Source organism: Anopheles merus, chromosome X, assembly GCF_017562075.2.
Source record: "Anopheles merus strain MAF chromosome X, AmerM5.1, whole genome shotgun sequence".
Taxonomy (NCBI): Eukaryota; Metazoa; Arthropoda; class Insecta; order Diptera; family Culicidae; genus Anopheles; species Anopheles merus.
The window spans coordinates 2,261,974-2,287,620 of record NC_054081.1 but is presented as its reverse complement, the minus strand read 5'-3'; the positions used below and the strand labels follow the sequence as shown (position 1 = coordinate 2,287,620).

General features: G+C 47.9%; 2 protein-coding genes across 2 annotated transcripts; one reads left to right on the top strand and one right to left on the bottom strand.

Moving 5' to 3' along the window:
* Nucleotides 1-6,207: 6,207 nt before the first annotated feature.
* Nucleotides 6,208-16,045, bottom strand: LOC121591842. The gene is made up of 8 exons (XM_041912875.1): nucleotides 15,860-16,045; nucleotides 14,722-15,160; nucleotides 14,519-14,613; nucleotides 10,699-11,974; nucleotides 8,848-9,614; nucleotides 8,579-8,775; nucleotides 8,351-8,455; nucleotides 6,208-8,272 (listed from the first exon to the last, which is right to left on the bottom strand). Exons 2-8 carry the CDS (start codon nucleotides 14,759-14,761, stop codon nucleotides 8,212-8,214), a joined length of 2,541 nt encoding a protein of 846 aa, XP_041768809.1. The 5' UTR covers nucleotides 14,762-15,160; nucleotides 15,860-16,045; the 3' UTR covers nucleotides 6,208-8,211.
* A 4,355-nt stretch (nucleotides 16,046-20,400) lies between these two features.
* LOC121593090 lies at nucleotides 20,401-25,018 on the top strand. Its single transcript, XM_041915162.1, has 3 exons — nucleotides 20,401-21,038; nucleotides 21,324-21,692; nucleotides 21,881-25,018. The coding sequence occupies exons 2-3, from the start codon at nucleotides 21,388-21,390 to the stop codon at nucleotides 23,523-23,525; spliced, it is 1,950 nt and encodes a 649-aa protein (XP_041771096.1). The 5' UTR covers nucleotides 20,401-21,038; nucleotides 21,324-21,387; the 3' UTR covers nucleotides 23,526-25,018.
* Nucleotides 25,019-25,647: the final 629 nt, after the last annotated feature.

The window sequence follows — 25,647 nt, the reverse complement described above, 5'->3', positions numbered from 1 at the left end:
AACAATAGCTTGGGAGATACTTGTAGGTTCTCTAACCCACATTCAACCAAAGCTTTGTACCGCTTCCGAGTTCAATCCCTCGAATAAGGTATCCGAGTACCGATGCTTGACTGAGGACTTCCTTCGCTCACTTTAAATTGCCTCAACTTTAATGCCTTAAAGCGTCGATTCTCTTGCCTATAATGCGTAATCCAGCACAGACCTCCAGCTCGTCAGCTAAGAGCCTGCAATACTCTGAATGTGGAAGGGCTCTCCTGTCACAGGTCATGTAAGCAGCCACGAATAACCAACTATGATGCTGGTGAGTCAATTAAGATGAATACAAGGATTGATGAACCTCGAAAAATATCTTCTTGATAACCAAAATCCTGACCAAATCTTGCGAAATTAGACACTATAGCATTCTAGGGGTGTTCCCGTGGTACATTCGACAACTCGCAGGACGTAACAACATGCCCGTCGTGGGTTCAAGTCTAGAATGAGCCATCACCCTAGAGGAAGGACAATCCTTGCTGCGTGGTACTGAATAAGTCTCGGAAGTCTGTGTAGGGAGCCCTTTCCGTTTTAAGTTCCTAGGCTGAAATTTCAGCCTATCAGCTGTTTGCATTGTATAGCAGTTTTCGAGTAGCTTTCTAAGTGGGTATAATATACGGGTGGGTTTATCCCAAGGTTTATGTATTTAGAAGGCTGATTTTTATTGCTTCTGCTTTTAATTTTAAGAGTGTTATTCGTCAAACCTCCAGAAAGCTTGTTTGAACAAAAGTGTTCACCCCTCCTGTCAAAAAGTGACGTTCAAATTTGGTTATAAAAACATGCTATGAGACCACCTGGACTACATACACTTTGATTCTGGATTCCATCACCAGATCCTTTTAATGCACCTTGGGATGAATGTAAACATCACCTTGAAATGCCATTTTTCGAGCAGGTACTCGAATCTAATTCTAGCTTTGAGGCTAAAATAATCTAGACCAGGGGTCTCCAAACTACGGCCCGCGGGCCGCATGCGGCCCTCAAGAGCCTTTGATGCGGCCCGTGAGGACTGGGTAAATGTTAAATTAAATAGCTTTTTTTCTATATGATTATATTTGTTTTGTTTCTAAAAGATGAAAACCAATATTCAATAAAAGAAACCTGCAGAAATTTGACACATTTCAATAGTATTTTCTTATTAAAACGAGATTTGAACTTCCAACTTCATTTTAATTAGGTAACGTCAAAATGGCCCTCAACAAGGTTGATTGTGAAGCAATGCGGCCCGCGAGCTGAAAAGTTTAGAGACCCCTGATCTAGACTGAAAATTGCAGGTTAGATTTGTGTGTGGTTTTGTATGGAGTGTTTACATGATTTCAGCCTCCATCTGTCAAACTCCGTACAAAAATCTGACTAGAATCGTGAAGGGCACCTAGGTCAGAAATTCCGCGTAGGACGTTACGTCAAAAAAAGAGAAACAGTTTGAGTCAATCTTCCTAATATATTAAGTCATCTAAGCCAGCAATTCGCCCAACTCTTGAAAAGTTAATTTCAATATGTCTTCACTAACTCCAAGCATTTTAACGATACTTTCAGTTTGAAGAAATCTGGACCAATATTCCAATCTTCTTGATCTTGAAATGTCTGGTGCGAATTTATACAGCCCTTTGAGATACTAACTCCAACAGCCTAACCGATAAAATCGTTCGAATGGAAGTCCAAATTTGAAGAGCTCTGGACGAATTGTTAGTCTAATGTTCGTCAGCAGCTAGCTCATAGAACTTCTTGGCTTTAAAACTCAACCCCAGCCTCCCAACATCAGCAACCTCTACTGCAAATCTTCGACCAGATCGTGTAACAATCACAGCATCCACACGGAACCCCTGCAAACCTTGACAGGCCGGCTCACGGCGGGCTTGCCGTTCTTAAAAGACGTGGGTGAAATGATGGCTTTACGCTTCATCTCAACGTGTGTCCGTGTGTCCCTGTGTGTGTGTGTGTGCGTGCAAACCGGGTGCGATAATACGCCCGACAACAAACGACCCTCAGCGAGGAGAGCGCAAGAACCGTGCCGAGTTCTGCCGCGTATCCATCAAGCACAGCGTCGAACAAAGTCATCGACGCACACTTTGTGTGCCTAAAGATTTGCTTGCGTTCTCCGGGCGAAGCGAAGTCGGGCGTAGGCGTAAGGCCGCATTACCGATTTGCAAATCGGTTCCGAACCTAGGGGAATTACAAAAGTTGACGGGCGGCGGTGGCGAAAGGTGATGGTGTCCGTGTCATCTTAAATGCGCCACAGCTTAAATGGTTGCACAAATTAACACCGAGCACAAGCGAACAGAAGAGAAGACTAAAGACCCCCACAAAGTGAGCAGCGTTTGCTCGTCGGACGATGTGACAGACATCAGAGCAGGCCGGACAGCCGGAGCGTTGGTAAGATTTGGACAGTGTCCGGTACAGCATTATAAATTTTCTGCATTTTTGTTTTTGTTTTGAGGAGGGATATTAAACCAGCGATAAGATTTATATGTTGCATAAATCAAACTCAGCTCAGCGAGCTCAGCTGCAAAGTAATTAATAACGATTGTTCGGAAGTAAACCCATGCCAATGGTTGATTAAACGATACAGCTTTGTTCGTTACTGTTCTACCGGTGCGTCTTGGCGATTGTTGAATCAACCATCAGCGCCACCAATTCTTACGATGTTCCTCGGTGTCCTGGGATATCGTAACGGCCCATCCGCCATCTACCCCAACATCCTCCCGGGGTCCAATTTCGGTGAGCAAAGCCGAAAACAAAACCAGAAGAACGAGCAACAACCGATCTACATGCGCTGCCACACATGCAATTGCGCATTGCCGTCACGTAACTGCCGCCACGCTGCGGCCCCGCCAAAAAGGGCCGACGACGACGGCCAAAAACCTCGCCCCCTACCCTCTCCCACCTTCAAACCGGTTCCAGCGGGGTTCACAAAACGGTTCGGGGAACCGTAAAAGTGAAAGCCCTTTTTTGTGTCGCTGCTGCTGCCTCCACCGACAGCTCCATATTGGACAGGATTCGTTCGTTCAGGGGAGAGGTGCCTTTTTCTCGGTTCAGTTTAGCAGGAACAGTCACGGGCTGGCCGGGGGCCGCTGGCCAGCTGGCACACGCGGCACTCGCGGAATGGAAAGCGTATGACCCTGTGGCGGGTAGTGGCGCAGGGGAAGATGGTGAAGACGGAAGGGCGATAGATCGCGAAGAACGCGCAACCGTTTGCCCATAGTCCACTCGAAAGGCCTCCACAGCTCGGAGTTTGTTTTTTTTTTTTGTCGTTTCGAGGCGGATGGCAGATACAGCAAAAATGTATATTACAGGGTTTTCCAGCACGCCGCTTAATCATTGTGGAGAAGAAAAAAAATCTCCATCTCCAAATGGTTGGCCAATCGTGTGAAGTAGATTGTAGTTGGGAGGATCATCTGTGCCGAAAACAACAACAAAATTCTTCCAAATCTTCTAGTCATCCATGCAAAGCATTCATTTGTTTTTCAGCGTATCTTCAGCGGAGTGCCAAGTCTAAAAATGTCTCACTCCACCACCTCCTCGAGAGCAAGACAAAACCCTCCACCCAAGACGACCCCAACAAGCCGCTGCGCGCTTGGCGTGGGCGTTAGGTAGCGCACACAATGGGGTGTGGAACTGGGACGACCGCTACAGCCTGGCGGCGTGTAGTGCGGCATAGGGGAAACTTGTCCAGACACCGCCACACACCCTGCCCGCGACAGCACCGGCCACCAATACCGGTTCTGGTTTGGAGTTCATTCCACCACCTAGCGAGAGGGCGGTGGGAGGTGAGCCTGAGTTTTTGGGCGTTTGTCCTATTCCTAGTTCTATTCAATTCACGCTTTGGCCGATGTGCGATACAAACAGTTGGGCACAGCACAACATAATAACAAACACACACACAGACACACACACTAGCAGCGTATTAGTGTAGCCAAAAAGGAGCAACCGCAGCCGTAGAAACCGGTTCATCAGCCAAGTGAGGTGTGCACGAACAGCAGCATGGCAACGTGCAGGCCGCCTGGATCGCTTACTCAATGCATTGCCTGGCCTTTGGGCTATGGTCGCAGGCGAGAACGGAGATAAACAATTGGCAATAGCCAGCAGCAGCATTGGAAAACACATTTAGCGATTAGCGTTACTCACCGCGCCTAACCAATGCTGTGGCTGCTGGATCTTTAAATTTTGACCATTGCATGCATTGCTGATCGGTGCGTGGCGATGGTCCAACAGTTCCCAACAGTGCGGGAGGACACACAACGTATCAACAAACATCTGTGACGTAGAAGACTAAAGAGATCGGTTGTTGCGGAGTTTCTGACTATTGATGATGTAACTGGTAGCATTGAGTATGATTTAGTCTTGGCCTAGCAGGTCCAGAATTCGATGCTGATTAGATCTCACAGATAAGCCGATGCAAGATGTATTAAGAATTCAGTAGTTACGAAGATTCTGTAATAGTATAATTCTCATCCTGTCTTGTCATCGGATGTACTAACTGCAATATTTGAAACATGGTCTAGTCTTGGACGAACTGCTCCAACAAAGATAGAACTCAAATATGAGGCGATGGAAGATAGTCTGAAGAGATCTGTAGTTGCGGAGTTCCTGATATTCGATGCTCTGAAGATGTCAAATCTTGGTCGAATGAACTGACCCAAAATTGATGCGAAATAGATCTCAAAAATGAGGCGATGTACGATAAAGTAAAGATATCTGTAGTGGCGGGGCTCCTAACATTCGAGGCTCTATTTCCAATATGTGTAGCTTGGTCCAAATTTTTAACGAACCGCTCTAAAAATTATAAAACATATTATTCGGATCTTTAATAATATATATATTCCTTGTTATTTGAAATTCGGATATTGTCCTTTGTCATATGGAGATATCTCTTTGGGGATATAGACATGCCACTCAGATACAGATTACAAGGTCTTTCTTAGGTCTTCCGACACTCCAATAGACTTGCACAAAGAGCTTACGCTCCATCGGTTAAATGCGTTTGCTGTGGCCACACTGTTGTCGCCGTCACATGTTTGCTAAATGCCACAAAATGCAAACCGAGTCCAACAATATAACAAGGTTAAAGGATTTCTCCGAAACGCGTCGACATCCAGAACCCATACGACACTAATCCTCGTAACGTTTTCGCTAATTAGCTCACCCCGTGCTCCACACCCGCAGCCTCGCACGGATTGCTAAGCCTCCCACCTCGGAAGGGAGCTCCCCTCCCTACCCCACACATACAGTTCCGCTCTCTACTGAGCTCTCCGACAGCATAGCAGTCTTCCCCACATAGTGACATTTCTGTACTGCATCACTCGCCCTATCCCACCTTAACCCCTTTTTTTGGTTTGTTTGTGCGACAGTTCAGCAGAACAAATCGAGCGAACCCAAAACAAACCAAATCCCCAAGCGTCCTTGCCCAACCGAAAAAAAACACACCCAACAACTCGCCATATCGTGACCGCATCGGTCTAGCAACACTCAACAACCATCGACATCGAACCGTTCGTGCGATCAAGGGGTTGGACGGATGTTGGATGGAGCGAACCCCATCCATCTGCAGTCGGCAAACCGGTTGCGCCGCGCACAGTGGTGGTGTATTATATGGTCAACCCGCTGCGACACCCGCGGCTGCTGGACCCCAATCAAAGGAGCCCCAGCAAAAAAGGGTACGTTTTGCGAATGCGAATATTTATGTAAATATGTGTCAGCCGTGTGACAAACGACGGGCAACAGACGGCGCCAACGGGTCGAGAAACTCGATCGGAGCTCGGAGCGCGCAACAAGAACGGCCCAAACGCATACACGGGCGTACGCAGTGAGCCAGTGAGTTGGGAGGGAAATTTGGAATGGAAATAAAAGTTCGGTTTGAAGCAAAAACAGCTACAGAAGGAGGGAGACTACGAATAGGCAAACAGTACAACTCTATAGGTCCACGCGCCCAGAATGCGGTCCTGAAGCCACCCGACATCTGGCTGTATTTGCTTGCGAGCTTAGACTGGGTCAGATGAGTGGGCTAAGTCTTCTGAAACGTCCTTGAGTAAGCATCACATTGCATATCAACGCCGTTGCGGTTGCCATGATTTCATAAACCGTGCACCCTTCTTAACATTCTTTACCTCATCGATAGCTACAACTATATTTAAGAGAAGAAAAACGATTGAACATTAAAACAAGTACAACAAAACGTTGTTATTAATTGCATTATATTATTCGTTTATCAGTTTGCTGTGGTTGTTTCTGGCTATCCCCTAACGCAACACTGCACCACCACCGCTTTCAGTGGCTGCCAGCGAAAGAGATTACCCATGTTTTGCTAGAGGCCTCGGATACCGGCCGGAGCAGCAGCAGTAGCATTAGAAAAACAAGCCAGCCCTACTCTGACTCTGCCTGCGTTTCCCCCCACTAGTTTGCCTGAGAATGTGTGCCGATTGTGTTATTGTTTAACTGTTACGCTGGCTGCTCGACTGACCTCCTCCGCTCTGTAAGGACACCGATTCTCGCTAGGCTACGCGTCTCGTTCCATAACCCACCCGTTGTAAAGGTCCGTATGTATATGCATAGATAAATTCTTACAGTAGGTTAGCGTTTGATATCGCACTCCGATCGGGAGCTGAGCATTCGGGAAGGACTATACATGTAAACGAGCGACGATTTCACCTAAACACGGCGCTCTAAACTTCTTGATTGTTATCAGTTGCGTCCATACGCATTGCCGCGCAAGCTGAATAAAGCTTTGAGTGTTTTCCTTTGTTTTTGTTGTTGTTGTTGTTGTTGTTGTTGTTATTTGTTCTCTTCTAAGCTATCATTTTATGTTGCTGCTTTCTTTGCAAGTGTAAGTGTGGCTAGTGGTGGTTAAAAATATGCCATTATTAGGTAGAGAAATAAATTCAACTAAATATAAACGCGCTTGCTAACTAAATCGCACTGCAAACAGAGACGCCGTATTAGAGAAAGGAAAGATCAAACGCTTGCTAGTTGGCTCGAAACGCTCCTCTAAAGCCGTGCCTATCGGTTTCTTTCAATGCCTTCCTGCACCTAGCAGTGATCGGAAAACAAGCACACATGGTCGCTATTGATTTAAACCACGAACATGGCTGCTTTATGAGCATTAGGCGGAAGCACCTGGACTGTCAGTCTGGGGGTGGTTTACGGTTGATACGAAACCCGAAAGGCAACACACTAAATAGCCTTTCCGCCGTACGTTACTACTCTAAATGGGTTGGCATCAAATCGAATTTTCACTTGCCATCGTTCAATGTTTGTATTTGTGTTTTTTTTTCTCTTATTCATATCGGTAGCACTTTGTTCGGTTAGCTCTAACGCTTCGGATGAGTCCCTGAATGAGTCTTGCGGGGAGATAAATATGTCGAGGTTTCGTGCGTGGTGTTTTGCTTCCTTTGTTTGCTGTGCTACGTATTGCTTGCCCTATACACAATAGTGTTTGAGTGTGTTTCCTGCTGCTCCTGCGCTTCGTTCGCTCTATTTCTATTTCCTCCGCCTCCATTGCCTTTCTTCTCTGTTTGTTTCAGGCCAACAGTCAATGCTACAGGCGTGGATGGGCCTCTCACGTTTGGCAGTTTGGCATTATGCTATCGATCTCCTTCCCTTGCACACACACACATACACACAAACTTTCGAGTACCAGCAGTGGCTGCATTTACTAGCTTATTACAAAAAACAAACAAAAAATACTACAATACAATTCGAGTAAATCGATCGACAAGATTTTTTTTTCCGGCAATCGTAATCGATAAGCAAACACGACTCACGGGACGCGTTCGCACCGATAAAAAAAGAAGAAGAAAAGGTTGCCAAACGAGTAAAACGTACTAAAACTATACACTGACGTTGATTAGCTTGCTGAACGGAGCGGCTATGAGATTAAATGATGCACACAAACACGCGTTTCACCGCTTCCCTCTTGCTGTGCCAGTCCCTTTTTTGTTTTGTTTTTTTCTTGCAAAAAAAAACTATCGTCCTTCTCTTCGGGAGCGCCCGTGCCTACTTTCGCTTAACAACAAACATCAACAAATATGATTACTATTCACTTTGATTGCTTTTTTTCATTGTTTTGCGGGATTACTCCTTCTCTGCTTGGTGAGCCGATGAAGAAGAAGAAGAAGCAGGGAGGGAGTAGAGGGAGTTGTTTCAGACAGAAAGTCACCATGGTGTGTGTGTGTGTGTGGGAGTCTACAACCGAACTTTAAGCGATTCCATGCGCTGCACGATGCGCTTTCGCAGTTCGGCAAATCTGCAATGAGAAAGTGTGAGAAAAATAAAATGAGTGAAGGGAAATTTTTCCACCTCCTCGTGGCCCACCGTTCCTTACTTGATCCGTATCCGGTGCAGCTCCCGTTGCTCCTCCTCGTGGAACCGTTCCAAGATAGCGCGGCACTCCGGAATGGAAAGGTTCAGAAACTGTGCAACCTCGCTGCTACGCTCGGCCAATGGGCAGCAATCGGGACAGGGGATGGGCAGCAATCGGGAAAAGAAAACCAAATATTTGAAATTACAACTCTACGCTGCTTCCGCCTTGGCGGCTGCGACGCGCTCGTACCTTATTTCCTGCGTTTGCTGACCGTCCATTAGGAACAGTTTCGCAATATCCTCGTGGGGGCCGAGAATGACGCGCGTCACGAGCGGATAGTCGTCGTCCTTCAGCTTCTTCTGCTCGCCATTGTCGCGCACGATGAAGAGGGCAAAGTTTTCCGCCCTCGATTCGACCTTATACTTTTCCAGCAGCAGGTTGATCACCTGGAAAATAATTTATTCATTTACATTTCCTTTTGTTTTTTAAACCGAAATGACGATGGCAAGATGCGGTACCTCCTGCGTGTTGACGAGCGACGTCACCCAAACGTTCATCTGCGAGCCGTACGGGGGCGTGAAGAAGGACGTTTCCCGGTTGTAAAAGTGGCCGTTGATGGAGCAGCGGCGCTTCAGCTTGGTGCGCGACCGCCTGTTGCCCGACCGGCGCTTGATCGCGGTCGAGCCAGTCTTCGGGGGCTTCCGCAGCACGACCCCGTCGTCCGTGACCGGGTGGCCGCTGATACTGGTGCTGTACTCCGACGGCTGCGTCGTCGCCGTGGTCGTCGTCGTTGTTAGCGTGGTCGCCGTCACGGCGGTCAGCTCACCGTCCTCCGACGGCGTGATCGCCTGACCGGACGATGGGCTCTCCAGCTCGTCGTAACAGTCCATCCGGATGTGGATCGAGGACGGCGGCTTGTCGGAGGGTTTGAGCGTACCCGAGCCGGTCCCGCCACTGCCGCCACCGCCGCTATCGTCGTCCACATCGCTGTCCATGAAGCTGTTGCCCGAGTAGTGGTTGCCCTGGGACTTGGAGCGCAGCAGGCCCCGATCGGCCGTCCAGCTGTCCGTGTCCGTGCCCGGCGACGTAACGGCACCGTTCGTGGTAGCCTCCGACGAGGTCGGTGCGTCCGGTCCGGCCGGTTGCGCCGCACGCTGCAGGTGCATCCGCTTCTTGGGCGTACCGTTGGCCGACTGTCGGCCGTGGCTGGGCGACGCGTAGATGCCGTTGGCCGGATGGCGCAGCGTCGTGTCGTCGTCCTCGTTCGCCTCCACGTGGAACGATCCTATTGAAGGATGGGAAAAAAGGGGGGAAAAGAGAGATTAAACTGTGATCGTATAGTCGTTTGTTTCTTTTGACCCTTATTGTTGCTCTTTGATGGTTAAGTGGTGGATAAATTAGGATAATGTATTTTGATTTGAATCATTGGTTCCCTTCTTTCCCAATTGAAGTAATTCGGTTTCTAAAAAGCTAATGGAGTGAAACCATAATGAATAACGCATAACGACCAAATGTAAATTCTCACTTGGGCTATCATTTGTGTTCCTGATACAATGTTTGCTGCCGATGTTTTTTTTTTTCTTTATTTTTATAGAGACTTTGAGCCAATTGACCTCATTCGCCTCTTATACTGCCGATGTGTAATCACAAGTTCACAATTGGTAACGTTGAGCATTTCTCTAGTTTATATTATCGCTCAGTCAAAGGAGAGTCTAGCTACTTGCAATCGTTTATTATAAAACCATTGCCAGGAGGAGAAGTGTCGTATAAATGTGCACAAGGCGTTCAATGGTATTTGTCAATTTGGCAAAATTTCAACAACAAAAAAATACTAAAACAATCGACCATCTTTATAATGCAAGTGGATCATTTCAAAGGTATAGTGAACTAGCAATATCTTCCCAAATATTAGTATTAAGAAGACATCTTCCGGGTTTTCAGGCGCATTTTAGGGATCTCTAAAGATTCATAAATCCACTAAAATTCATATATTTCTAGAGATTCACAAATTTTTAGAGATGTACGATTTTCAAAATATTGAATTTGCGCGATCCCATTCGACAACATGCCCGTCGTAGGCTCAAGACTCGCATGGACCGTCTTCCCGTGGTAAGAAGTCTCAAAAGTCTGTATAGGCTGGAATTACCCCTTGTTACTTCAAAAAGAATAATAATGAGAAGCTCAAGCTCTACGAATCTATGGCGATTTATAAATCCCATGAGATTCATTTATAATCTTATAAAGATTTATTTATAAATCCCATAAGATTTCATCCAAATTATATGGAAAAGACTTTACCGCGTAACGAGTGAGTCACTGGAACTGAGTGAGTATTCCTAAAAATAAAGCTGTGTTAAGTGTCCACCTACCCGTGATGTTGCCGGCCGGCAGGGAAAACATCGCGTTCCGGCACTGCTCGTCCGACAGGCTCCGGTTCATGACGCCGTCATTGTACAGCTTGAGCGAATCGTTGATCCGGGCCGGATCGATCGGCTGGTTCTGCTTCAGCGTACCGTCCGTGTTGCCCATCTCCGCCGTGCTGCTGATAAACTCGCGGCTAATCTGCATCTTGAACGCTTCGAAGTCGTGCGACCGGAGCGTCGCTTCCGGCGTGCGAAAGTCATCGTCGCCGTTGGTGGCCGCGCTGGTGGTGGCCGCGCTCGTGGACGTGTCCGGCCCGCCGGTCGTCGTCCGGTCGCTGTCGCCCGAGCCGGCCCCCGACCCGCCCGACGACCCGGTGGCCGTGTTGGGCGTGAGCGTCTTGTAATCCGTATCGGTGACGCTCTCGCTCGCCAGGCTGCGGTCGCCGCCGGACCCGCCCGAGCCGCCGCCGGTCGCCAGCGGGGACGGCATCGTCCGGTACAGCTTCTCGCTCTCGTCCAGCTTGCGCTCCACCTGCAGCAGCTCGTCGATCTCGTCCCAGTCGAGCTGCTTCACTTCCAGCTTCGGCGGCAGCGTCACGTACTTGCCCGCGTGGCTCGGCGACACCTCCTTGGACGACTCGCTCGACGACACCGGCTTCGAGTCGAAGTTCGAGTTGAGCTCCGACGACAGGCTGAGCGTGTCGTACGAGATGCTCTCCGAGATGGTGGTCGTGTCGTTGTTGCTGTCGCACGGCTCGGTCAGGCTGGACGTGCTGACGCCCATCGCACCGGCTCCCCGTCGCTCCTGCTGCTGCTGCTGCTGCTGGTCCGCATGGTTCGGGTGGTTTTCCTTTTCGTTGCCCTCCTCCTCCCCATCGCTCGTCGCGTGGGCGTGGGCCAGCGAGGCGGGTGTGCTTTGGCGGTACGAGTTACGCTTCCGGACCGTCACCACGGTGCGCTGGTCGTCGTCCTCCTTGAGGTGGATCATTCCCTGCACCCCCCAGTAGATGCGCAGTGCGCCCTCCAGCACCAGCCGCCCGTTCACCTCGCGGCTCCGTATCTCCATGCTCTTGTTGTTGTGGAACTGGTTGTACGACTTCAGCTTCGACTCCAGGTGCCCCTTGGGTATGGCCGGGCCGGCTGGCGAGCGCTGCACTGCCTGCTTCTTCTGATCCGGCTGGCCGAAGCTCTTGTGCGACTCCACCCGGGTACCGTGGCCGAACAGCTGCGGCCCGAACAGGGCACCGTAGCACGGCACATGGCAGTACGGCACACCTTTGTGCTGGAAAAGGGGGGTTTAAAATCGAAAAAATTAGCAACAGCTTGGTACAGAAAAGCAGATAAAATGAAATTCTTTTTGTGATCCCCAAGCGAGCATTATTTCGCTATCCATAAAAATACAATATTTTGTTTCGTTACGCTCGAATTATGTCTGATTGCTTTATTTATTTATTTTACAAAACTCCTCCACCAGCTTCTGCACCCTTGTTCAGCCAAAATTTCCTCAAACAGTGTCTCAATCGTTTCAACAACAGAAGAAAAAATACAAAAACAAAAACCATACACGCAACATTGACATTTGCTGAGTTCAGAAATCTCCGTCGCGCTTGCCTCATATTTGCTTATCTCTCCAGCAGTCGGGAAGCGGGCTCCGTAAATGAACTCTTTCTGCACCGCAAGCGTTCGTTCTTAAGCGCTCTCTTTTGCTCTCGCACGAACTGTTTGGCGCTCGAAGGGCATACGGAAACGGGAAGGGCAAGAAATTGATGACGACAGCCTTCGCAAGTCAAGCGTCTCAAGCAAAACCCTTTGCTCGAGAGCGCGTGCTGTGGGCGTTAAGCGTACTGTGCGTTTGTGTGTTTTGTGTAGGCTTATCTAGGTAAACAAATCTGCAGCTGCCTCACACAGACCTATTTTAAACCACGCTGCCCGGTTCAAGCAGCAACAGTGGCGTAAAATGAAGCATGCTAAGCAATGTGAGGCATGTTTTGTTTCATCTAAAATGCTCTACAGATTTGTTCTGCAGTCCGATTGCTCTGCGAACGCTACAGTGGTTTCGATTTTAGTTGGTGTAACGTCCATAAAAAAAGTTTAAAAGTCTTATTTAAATGTTACAAAACAGTTAACCAAGAATTACAGATGCATATTTGTGGAAGTAAAACTCAACTATTGTAATAAGCAATTCAGAACAAATCTATTGTCCAAATAAAAAAAATGTTATTCTCTTAAACGTTATATGGTTGGGAATGAACGACTTGAATCTCACAAAAATTACACATCATTCGCACATAACGCGTCTAAACAATTAACAGAATATTTGAAATACTAATTTTGATCTGCAAACACAATTGTCTAATTGAAATGCGTTACTAAACAAAGGTTAGGTCATTCATTCTAAATTTACAGCGATCGATGTAAATATGGCAGTCTAGGGAATACATTATGGTGCCAAATTATAACTCCCACCCCATACATTCGCCCCAGATGCTTGACATTTACACCGCTTGGAGACCTTTTTTGTATAATACTAGTCAATTTGGCCAGAATACAGGGGTGCGCAAATAGATTTCAAAGATTCCCTTTACTTTAAAAAGTACGCCAACATCAATGTCCTCGAGACACAATTCGAATGAGATACTTATGACGACCAGGTTTGGGCGGTCCCGTGGTACAGTCGTCAACTCGAACGACTCAATAACATGCCCGTCATGGATGCAAACCCAGAATGGACCGTCCCCCCGTAGCAAGGATTGACTTATCCGGCTGCTGCGTGGTAATGAATTCAGTCTCGAAAGCCTGCATAGGCCGGCATGTCCGCGTAGGACGTTACTCCAAATAGAAGAACTTATGACGACCCTTAAGAGACCTAAAATTAAAATCAACCCCATACTGGGCCTGACACCAGTACATTACTGATACTGAACCTATACCGGTCCTGAAACTGATACTGAATATATACCGGTTCAGGAATCAATACTGGTCATATCGATCGAAGAAAAGATTATGGACCCATACCGGCAATGGAGCCAATCATTAACCCAAATTGCTCTTGTAATCGATCACTAAACCATACCTGCCCTGGAACTGATATCGACCCAAGTACTAATCATGAACTGGAAGCAATAATGACCCCATAATGATCCAGAAACAGCTCCCGACTTGGTTTATTACCTGGAACAGTACCTGGAAATGTTCCGGTTTTGGATTTGAACACGGGTCCGGATTTGGGACCGATAAAATACTAGTTCCTGTCAACAAACTATACTCGTAGTAACTGGGCAACGTAGAAATAATGTAGGAATTAGCGTAGGAAATATAGTAGAATTGTTATAGTGATTTTCATTTTAAAAAAATATACAGCCATTAACATATGACTTAAGCTTGGTTATTAGCGATTAATAGTTATTAGCAATTAACATATCGGTTGCGTTTCATTATTTTAACCTCACCGCAATGAAAACACCCCTTGCGCCGACATTTTAAGTAGCATTAATGAGCTTAAAGTTTTTGAAAAAGTTACACAACTTATTTGCCCTACCGTAGCAAAGCTCCACACATACTAAAGCATGTGCAATACGTGTATTTAATGCAACTACCTTGTGAGCCCGCAAATTCTTGTGCCATGCAGTTGTAAAACAAATTCAATTAAAACGACAACGTTGTCTATCCTGCCTTGCCCACCCACGAGGGGGCGAAACCTATAAAGCCAAACCTTCTTAGCGAAAACCCGCAACCATGCCCAACCGGACGAAACACAGGGCAGGGCGATTATCTGGCCCTTTTCTTAGTTTGCACTATCCCGCGCCAACCTTCGCCCGGTACTCACTTCGGCGTGCTGTCCCGGGTTAAGGCGCTTGCCGCACTCCTCGCACCGCAAACACTCCGGATGCCAGTCGTAGCCGAGCGATTGCTTGCGTTCCGCTAATCAAAGCCGATGGCAGGAAAGACAAAATGAAGAAGAAAAAAAATAGATTAAATTAGTCAAACGAACCACGAATCATCACCCAGGCCAATTATGGCCTGCCTTACCGAAAAAGACGGGCTTGCCGCATTTGTGACACTTCCACATCGTGCTCACGCTCTCCCCTCCGTACCGGCCGGTCGGCCCGGGAAAGCCGGAAAAGGGGTACTGCTGGCTGCGGCAGCTCAGACGGCCACCATTCAACTCCTTGCCGGCGCTACCGGGAAGGATGTGCGGTTGCTGTGCTGTCGCTTCAGGGCTCTCGCTTGATTGATTGAATGAGATTCGTTCGCGCCCGCGCGCCGGAAGTGGTTGTTGATCGACGGGATTGATAGGGCTGAGCTGAGGATAGTGGATCGAAGATTATGGCCGGCTGGAACTGCGCTGCATTCTCCCGCACACACACATACGAACTCGGACTCTAGCACATAGACGCACACATACACACAAACATTACACAAACGGAATGAGCGGGTCGTGCGGAACGGGAACGGAACTGCAAAATACCTGTTTTGGGAGGGCGAAAGGGAACAACAAAAAAACTGGGATTAGTGTAGCTGCCAAGCGTTGGCTCGAACGTCGAAGTGACAACGTCAGTGCAAACAGAAGAGGTTTACGGGGGCTGCGAGAGAAACGGTGCAGCGCCTGCCCAGGGCACTGGTCCATGCATACAAATGCATCCGAAAGTGCATCAAGGTGCGGTAATTGTTGAGATTAGGGCAACGGCCACGGTATCCCAGCCAGGGGGAAGGGAGAGCCGTTTTGTCACAACGGGAAGTTTAAAATAATGTACCAAGGGTCAACAACACCTCCGGAAGGGTCATAGGGGTTTGTCGCCCTTTTGTCGCCTTTCTCGCTTCCCCCATTCGCCAACCCCACCCTAACCCAGCGGAAGGTGCAGCTGGGTGCCCGTTCCAGCCCACGGGTGTAAAAAGTCCATCTGTGTTTGCTGTTGTCTCCAACATCTTAAGATTTGCTTCTGCAGCTCATCGATTTCGTGTGATGGAATGGGGGGAATTTGCGGGCCGGACCATCTTTGTCTTCCCAGGCCCCCTTTCCCAGCAGGTGGTACGCTTCAGAACGTAGATACGCAGTGTGCGAGTTGGCCACAGGGTTATTTATGGATCGCGGAACACGGTAAACACCCGCCGCCCCCCGACCAATCTTGCCCGCTTCCCACAGGCCACGGACGCGGCGTTAACTTACGTTGATCGAGATTAAAACACAAGTAATACGGTTTTACTGAAAAACGGTACAGAAAAACGTAAAAAGCACACTACACACAAACTCCCCCACACACACACTCACACACACGCACGCACGCAAACAAATACGAAACTCATGTACGCTGGTGTGTACACTGGCTAACACAATCGGTTGTCAGAATCGAAATGTCAGTGTGGTGTTTTCCAGCGAATGACTTTGAATTTTGATTGACACCAGTTTATGCGCCCGACTTGAGCACTCGTCGCAAGGGTTTTCGGGAAAAAGGGCAAAAGAGCAAATGTAATACCGCGCCCTTGCACCAATCCAACATGGCGTCAGGCTCGAAGATGCACGGAAATTGACAGGCTCGAGACGAGTTTGTCCTTTTTGCTCGAGATGTCTGACGGCGCACCTCCATACACGACTTACGTTTGTTTCGTGCGACAATTCGAAAAATAGCTCAGTATTGCAAAACAGAGCTACTTGTCGCGTTCGAAATTTCTGCATCATCCGGAGTCGAATTGTTTGATTTGATTAAAAACCAGATGAATGACAAACTCAAAAAATTACCTTAAAGTTATTTTAACTTACTTTTTATCATTAAACATCAAAAATAGGCATGTGGACTAGACCAAAATTTAGCTACAGTGAAGCGCCGTTTAGGCCCGTGTCTGTGCTCCATCGGATGCGATTTTATCGGAAGGCCTGTCAAAATTTTATATGGGATTTGACAGATAACGTCGGACGTGCGATTTCGTCGTACGACGGAATCAAAAAAATTTGATTTCGTCGGACGCCGCATCCGATTTTATCTGTCAAACTAAATGTGTGGTGTTTTGTAGGAACAATCTCAACTTAATTTTTCATAATCGTTATATTATTAAATCATCCAAATAATCGCAATATTATACGAAAAAGCGTTTGACAGCACGTGCGATAAAATCGCATGCGATGGAGCACAGACACGGGTCTTACTCGGGGACCTTTTATCTGGCTGTCCGTTTATCCGTGCTGTAGAGAAATGACAGTACAGGCGGTCCCCGAGATACTCGGTACCTCTTATACGCGGATTCGGAGATACGCGGTTTTCCAAATTTGACAGTTCTTTCAGCAAATTGTACTGATTTGACACATCCATTGTGAAATACCAAATAATTTCTGTATTGAACGAATGTAAAATACTATTTAAAAAGGTTTAAAATTGTTCAATTCAGTAGAAACATATCAAACAATTAATTTGGTGGCGAAAACCACTCCCTACTTGCAAAATTGCACGAAAGTTAGTGATATTTTGGCTGGAAATCACGAGATTCGACTTACGCGGAAATTCGAGATACGCGATATTTTGCGGTCGTTTTCGGTCCCCATTTACCGTGTATCTCGGGGACCGCCTGTACAATACAAAGGTTACATTGCATTATGAGGAGGATATTTGAAAACCCAAATAGCCAGAATTGCTTAAGCAGCTCATTTTGGCACGCTAAAGATTGCTGCTCTAATTCGCCTTTTGCGAATGATAAACAGTGTGAGTAGAAAAACAGCATCAAAGTTCTATGTGGGTCTTTCAAACAGCGCCTAAGCAGCTTCCTTATGCCACGATGCCAGGGATTATTTTTCTTTGTGTTTTATTTTCAAGCAAGCGTCATCGATGAAATAAACAACAAGATTTGTTTCGTTTAAACACCTATGTATATTTTTCAATCCTTTTAATTGATGAATTACACAAAATTTTACACAATTTACTGATAATTCACAATCACTTCACTCAATATTCATTCTTCAATTAACGAATCTAACTTGTGTAGCCGCAATGAGATTATTGCCGGCGTCCGTCTTTGACACTTTGACAAGAGCCATCTCGTACCGATCCCAAGCGCCACAGATTAAGCTTAAACGACTGGAAAATTGAATATCCATAGGAAAAAAATGAAAGCTTCACAGCTTCATTGGTTTGATCAATAGATGGCGTATTACAACTCATCATTATATTGCTATCCTTTTCTTGCAATGTGTTTCGACAAGTTTCATCTTATAATGACCTATATAGCCTTATAACTTTCTGAGCAAAAATCTATATGAATGGTCGTGTGGTCAGATACGTGGGTATCAACACCAACGACCATTACTCAAATCTCACTTGCTTCAGTACTGGTGGTTTTCGTTGGAGTTTAGTATTTAAACAATCGTATCGCCGTTCTAGTTCTAGCGATGCATAACTTCAATGCGAAACCATACAACAGTACAGAGGAAATGAGAAAGCTCTCCTCCAAGCGAGGAAGCTCCACAGGTTGGGTATCCCACAAACAGATGGCGCCACCAGCTTTTTTGCTATTTTTAGAATGCATGAGTCGTTTGCCGTCTGCTAAACGAAGTCTTTCTATATTCCGTTTAGGTAGAGAATTTGAGGCGTTTAGAAGCCGTTTAGTGGTCGTTTAGTGGATTTGTGGCACTTGGGGATGTCATGCATTAAAAAGCTATAAAGTTCCACCAAGTTCGGTACGCTTTCTTAACAAGCCTTCAAGTTCCACCATGAACCTTACACATAGTGCTAATCAGCCGCAAAGTTCCAAAGAGTACCATGTGCCTGTTAAAAAGCTCCATAGTTCCGCAAAGTACCGTCTATCTCTTAATCAGCCACAAAGTACGACATCGGAACGATTTTTCGTTAAACAGCCCCAAATCAGCTATAAAGTACGAGCTGGCTATTTGGGAAGGCGGTTATAGGAGCACATTGTCGTAAAAAAAAAACTATAATGTATGGCAAATTTCAAATATTTTCATTCTCTCTCATATTCTCTCGCAAATTTCAAATGAGAAAGCTTTCACAGCTAGGAAAGCTCCATTCGCTGAGTATCCCGCCAACAGATGGCGCTACCAATCGTTTTGCTATGTTTAGAATGCATGAGTTGTTTGCCGTCTGCTAAGCGAAGTCATTTTATATTCCCTTTAGATTGAGAGTTTGAGACGTTTAGAACCCGCCCAAGTGCCACAAATCCACTAAACGACCACTAAACGGCTTCTAAACGACTCAAGTTCTCTACCTAAACGGAATATAGAAAGACTTCGTTTAGCAGACGCCAAACGACTCATGCATTCTAAAATAGCAAAAAAGCTGGTGGCGCTATCTGTTGGTGGGATACCCCAACCAGTTGAGCTTCATCGCTTGGAGGAGAGCTTTCTCATTTCCTCTGTACTGTTGTATGGTTTCGCATTGAAGTTATGCATCGCTAGAACTAGAACGGCGATACGATTGTTTAAATACTAAACTCCAACGAAAACCACCAGCACTGAAGCAAGTGAGATTTGAGCAATGGTCATTGGTGTTGATACCCACGTATCTAACCACACGACCATTTATATAGATTTTTGCTCAGAAAGTTAGAAGGCTATATAGGTCATAATAAAATGCAACTTGTCGAAATACATTGCAAGAAAAGGATAGCAATATAATGATGAGTTGTAATACGCCATCTATTGATCAAACCAATGAAGCTGTGGAGCTTTCATTTTTTTTCTATGGATATTCAATTTTCCAGTCGTTTAAGCTTAATCTGTGGCGCTTGGGCGTTTGGTGGTCGTTTAGTGGATTGGTGGCACTTGTGATAGCTCTTTTTATTCACTAAAAAATTAGCATTTGAAAATTCACTCCAATTTCTTTTACATTTCGTTAACCACCGTGAGTAGAGCGATCTGTCCAACATCCAAGCCAAACAAAAAAATTTCATCCCTTCGCAAACGTATAATTTACTTTTTCAATTTCACGGTGAACGCAAATCGGTGAAATCAATACAGGGTTTTACAAGTCAGAATCGAATGTCAACAAAACAATTTCAGAAGCTCAAGATGCAGTTTAGCTGTCAAAAGTTGTTGTTTCACCGCATCGATGCTATTTTCAATAGCGCAATTTGATTTTTAAATCACTCAAGTTGGTTTTTTAGAGGCCTTTCGCATCGTTTTGCAAATTAAATCACGTATGTTGAGATTATTTGTATACAAATCATTTATTTAGTGCGTTTATAGCGTTATATTTATGAAATATTACGTATTTATTGTAAAAAATAATATTTTCTGTGCAAAAAGCTACGAGCACTTGCGTATGTAAACATGTACAATGTTTATGTAGCTTTTTGCACAGAAAATCGCAATTTTTACCATAAATACGTAATATTTCATAAATATAATGCTTAAACGCATAACAGCACTGATCTCAATCATATAATCTCAAAATACGTGTTTGAATTTGCAAAACGATGCGAAAGGCCTCTTAAAAAATACAACTTGAGCGATTTAAAAATCAAATTGCGCTTGTGAAAAATAGCATCGGTGCGGTGAAACAACAACTTTTGACAGCTAAACTGAATCTTGTGCTTCTGAAATTGTTTTGCTGACATTCGATTCTGACTTGTAAAACCCTGTAATACTACGTGTGCCCCAGCTCATCCAGTACGGTATGGTGCGTCGCGCTTGTGCAGAGCACGGCCTAAAAACGCTCCTCGCCCGGAACGCGGTCAGAGCGCCGCCTAAGCTGCTGTCAGAGCCCTTCACGGCGTTGGTTATAAAATCGGCGCCAAACGCAGTTCTTTTCCATCCAAGGCTTCGTACGGTGAAGTTGTCCGAGTTGCTAGAGTTCGCACCCCCCCCTCACACCCATGCCCCTGCTTGGCGACGAGTGTTTTCTGTTAAACTTTTCCCGAAGTGTACGTGCCCTGCGAGCGTGTGTCCAACGTGTGCGCGGTATGGTGTCGACCGGTACGGCAAGCGCCAACAACGAAACGGATCTCGGAATTAACGCGCCTGCCTCGATGTAACAATTGTTTTGCACGCGTCCGTCATTCTGTCCAGTTGTCGTCGGCGGCGGTACCGCTTGTTGTGTGTCCCGTTCCGTGTCTGTGTGTGTGTGAGAGTGTGTGCATATGTGACTGTGAGTGTGCGCGTCCTGTACATTCAGTGACTTTTCCTTTTATTCTGGCGGCAGGGCAAACAAAGTGAGGTTACTTTGAAGGGCCGACGCGGGACTGAGAATAAAACTTTCGATCGCGTCTTGCCTGCGCCAACCCGCCCCCGCGCCCCCTGTGCTGCGTGTGTTGCAAAATTAGCGTTTTTTGTGTACGCGCGAGTGTGCGTGTGCTTGTGCGTGATTGTTGTGTTGTGTCGCTCCTGTCATCCCCTTTCCGAGAAGGTAAGTGAGGTTATTACGAATTCTGGGAATCGCGGTGGCTTCCCTCGTAACTGTGGGTAGCTTGCGCGTGTGTGTGTGTGTGTGTGCGTGTATATTTTGTCTAGTTCGCTGTACCGCTGGGCACAACTGTGCTACCGTGCGCGTGTGTGTTCGTATGTGTGTGACAGTTCTGTGTGCGCGCTTGGGGGTTTTAGGGTTAGGTACGATTGCATTGGGAAAGCCGCAATCGTTGCTCGGCCTGCGATTTCGCACCTTTTCATTCTCTTCCTCTCCTTTCCGCCGCAGGCCAAACGCCCCGCTCGCTGACATCCGATCTATCGCAATCAACCAGCTCCGCTCGGTGGTCAAGATGGTAGACGACGCCAAGAGTGAAAACAGCGCGCCGAACGAAGGCACACCCTTCGTCCGCAATCCGGCCAACTGTACCTCGCCGTACTCGGTGGACGTTCTGCTGTCGCCCTTCCTCGGCTCGATGGGAGCGACCGAGGGCCTGTCGCTGATACGCATCAAGCGCCCGCAGCCGTCGCGCACGGCCGGCTCGCCGGGATCCACGACCCGGTCGCCCTGGTCGATCCGGCTGATGTCGCGCCGGCACGAGTGCACCTTCACCTACTACTACCAGGTGCTGCTGCTGGACGAAGCGAAACTCATCAGGTAAGGGGAAAGGGGAAGAAGAGTGCGGAGGGGGAAGCATCCATTTTGTTTTATGTTTTTTTTTTGCGTAATTTTTTTTTTTTCGGCATGGCCTACTACCCTGACAAGAGCCGCTGGTAGCTCCTGACGTTCAGTTAAATCCGTCAATACAAATTTTCCGTTCGCTTGCTTGCCGTTTTTTTTTTCAGAAACCTGAGCTGCCCATTCATTGCCGGTGCCGATTTGGTGAAGGGCGAACTGGCCGACTACAAGTGCCAGCTGGCGATGGAGTACTGTAAGGTCGATCTGGCCTACATCCTTTCGCTGCGCTACGGCGAGGACGGCGCGGACGGCCCACGGCCGCTGGACGTCCCGCGGGCGACCAAGGTGGTCGAGAGCGTGCTGGAGGCACTGAGCTTCCTGCACAACGTCGCCGGCCTGCTGCACGGCGATCTGAAATCGTTCAACGTGCTGGTGCAGGGCGACTTCGAGGCGGTGAAGCTGTGCGGGCTGGGCCGCATGAGCCACAAGGTGGACGGGGACGGCACGGTGGAGGGATGGTCGGCGGAAACCGTCAGCTCGACGGTGGCGCTCGGCCTCTGGTCCGCCCCGGAGCTGTTCGAGAACAGACCCGGCACGACCAAGGCGGACATCTGGTCGTTCGGGCTGCTCGTGTTCGAGCTGCTGACCGGCTATCCGCCCCACACCTTCCCGGGCGTGATGGACAAAGCGCTGGCCGAGCCGAACGAGGTGCTCGGCATGCGCAAGCCGGCCGGCCGCCGCAACTCGGACGTGGTCGTGATGGACGAGGACGACACCGACTGCGTGATGGTGGAGGACGATCCGGTCAAGCAGCAGAAGCGGCTGAAGGCGGACGTACCGTTGGTGCTGGCCCGCAAGCGGGCGTCCGAATTCCCGCCGCTCGGCAACAGCGACTACATGCTGGAGGCGGGCGGTGCTGGCGGAGCCGCCGGAGCAGAAACGCAAGGTTGGATGAAGCGGTCCAAGGCGGAGGACGGCAGTGCGGCGGAGGGCACCGGCAACAACAAGCAGCTAACGATCGATCTGCTCAACGACGAGGACGACGCACCGAAGGAGCAGGAGAAAAACGGGCTGCCGAACCTAGAGGCCACCACCACCACCACCCCCTCGTCGACCGCAGCACCGATCGAGCCGGCAGCGGGAGCGGTCCAGGGGGAGGTAACCTCGTCCGAGGCGCAGGCGGAGGCGCCCGGCGGCGAGCAGGCCCTGCCGCTTGCTGCGGCGAAGGTTGAAGCCGCGGTGGCTGCCTTCGCCGAGGGCACGGCGCCCGGCGGGGGAGAGAACGTCCCGGGCGAGGCGGCAGCAGCGGCAGCCGGCAAGGGTAAGGCTGGCGCCGTCGGCGGCACCCCGCCGAAGAAACCGGTCGACGATGTCGTGATGGTGCTGGACAGCTCGGACGAGGACGAGCCGGACTTCCGGGGCAGCCAGCGGCCGCGCGAAGTGCTGACCGACGAGGACAGCGAAATCTACGACTCGTTCGACCAGGACGAATGCTACGACGACGAGGTGGACGACGACGAGCCCGTCTCGGAGATCGATTCGGAGCTGGAGGATGACAACTTCATCAACTACGCTAGCCTCGGCACGCGCCCCCCGATCCCGTCCGACATTCCGCTCGGGGCGGAGTATCGCCGGCTGCTGGAAGTGTTTCTGGTGTGCACCCGCGAGAACCCGGCCGACCGCCCGACCGCCAAACTGTTGCTCGGTGCCATCAAGCTCAGCGCAGACACGCCAGCACCACCAGCAGCAGCAGCAGCAGCAGCAGCAGCAACGCCACAATCAACCTCCCCAGATCAACCGCCAAACAACTAAACGTGCTGCGGGTGTGCACTGCGTCGCAGTTACTTGTACATTCAACGATATGCACACATATTCCATTACCTTATAAGTTTGTGGCAAGCTTTGTCTTTGTAATCGTTCGAGGAGCGAAGGCTGTTAGATTTGTAGCGTTAGTAGTATTCGATTTTCTATCGCACCTCAAGAAGGAGGGGAGCATTGTTGCATGTACATAGGAAACTGTCCGTTGTTTTTCGGATTAATTCTTTCTTTCTTTCTCTTTTTTTTTTTTTTTGGCAAGAAGGCTCATGGTACGAAAATCCAGCTTGACAAATAGCCGGTCTGAGATGGACACGTGCTTCTTCTTTTTTTCACTTTCACTCCGACGATCACAGTTACGGGTCGTCTAGGTTACTGCAAGGATGGCAGGGAGAATTACACTAGTTAGGAAATAGTTCGCCAGTTGAACCCCTTAACGCGGGGGAGGTTCAGTTCAGGATTGATCTCTCCCGCCTGTGCCCGCGCGCTGTTCGATCTCTGTGAGCATTGGTATAGGCGCAGGAGAAACGGGCCAGAGAACGGACGAACAGGGGAGGAAACATGCTGGCAAAAGGAGTGGGGAAGCGTTTCCTTTTCTACTCATTATTTAAATCATTTCACTAAAAACAAACCTCATCGGTAATCTCTCTCGCGCGCGCGCGCGCGTCAGCGTCTTAGGGAAAGACAGCTGCAATTCGAACCGTTTTAGTGCGAGAGAGAGGACACACTCACCTACACTTTAAACCTCTTTCACACAGAGGAACAAAAAGAAGCATATGGTAGACGTAAAACAGACAGCTAGAAGCAGAGAACCGGACAAGGCTCTATCACTCATGTAGAATGGATGTAAATGTAATGTAATGCGTGTGTGTGTGCGGGTGTGGTAGGGCTTAGTCAGTGCGCTGGTATGAAGACTCGTTAGCCGTACCTATATATTGTTAGGTAAAAGAGATAGGGAAAATTCACTAACCAGCTAACTGTACAGCTTGTAAATATGTACAAGGTAAGACTTTTCGTAACTTATCTGTCCATTTCATGAGTTGACTCGAGCGCAAAATGCTGTATGATGCATTAATCATACCGCTCTATGTGCGCTCAATTCTGAAATGAACTATGAACCTGTTTTCGATCGAAATGCTCAGTGCGAAACGTCAGTCAGGCAGTTTAAAACAAACAAGAAACAACACATTTTACCAATCTTGGCGCGCGCCCGCCCCATTTTTCGTTCCCTAGCCCTTCGCGGGCACATTTTACCGAACAGAATTAGACATCACCATTGAATTCCTTCGTTTTTTTTTATCTTCAAAACACTAACCACACTTTTCTAAACTAAAAGGGCGTTGTTCGTTTAAATGCATTTGATTTTCATTACCTTTACACGTAAAAACAACAGCGAGCTGTGCGCGTACATGCGTCAGAAGGGTCGGATAGAGAGCGGGAGAGGGCAGCATCAGAGGCGCAATTAGGTTTGACTTTTCATTTTTTTTTTAAATCAAAATAACATATAGAAATGCGCCAATAACAATAATTACAAACCACATCGTCAAGCCCCAATCATGTTTCCGGCAAGAAGAGGAAACCGCTAGACGCAAGCGCAGCAAATTAACAGCCACAAGAGCGCCGTGGGATGTGGGGGGGCGCCCCATGGTGGTTAAAGCAAACACCGTTTATGTTTAAATGCCGTTGAAAAATGTAACGCCAGGAATTGAAAAATAAAATGAATTTGTTAAAACGGTTATGATGATGGCACGAAAAACTTTCTCGCCTTGCGTAAATGTATTATCTTTGAGTTAAAATGAAATCCCATGCCCACTGCCAATGACACTCGATAGTGTCGAATCGTCCGACCAGCAAGGAATATGCGAATTATATGCTCAGTTTCTGAGCCGTAAATTCATCGGGCCACTTATTCCTGACAAATCTAGCAGCTGTATCGAGAGCTGTCGCGGCATCACATCACTATGTGCACCTGCTAAAGTCTTCGAAATGCTGGTGTACAACAAGCTTCTCCGCCGATGTGGCTCGACCATCGCGCACCATCAGCAAGGATTCTTTCCTGGTAGGATTCTTTCCACGTACTATGGACACAGGCGCTCATGTCGATACCGTGTATCTCAAA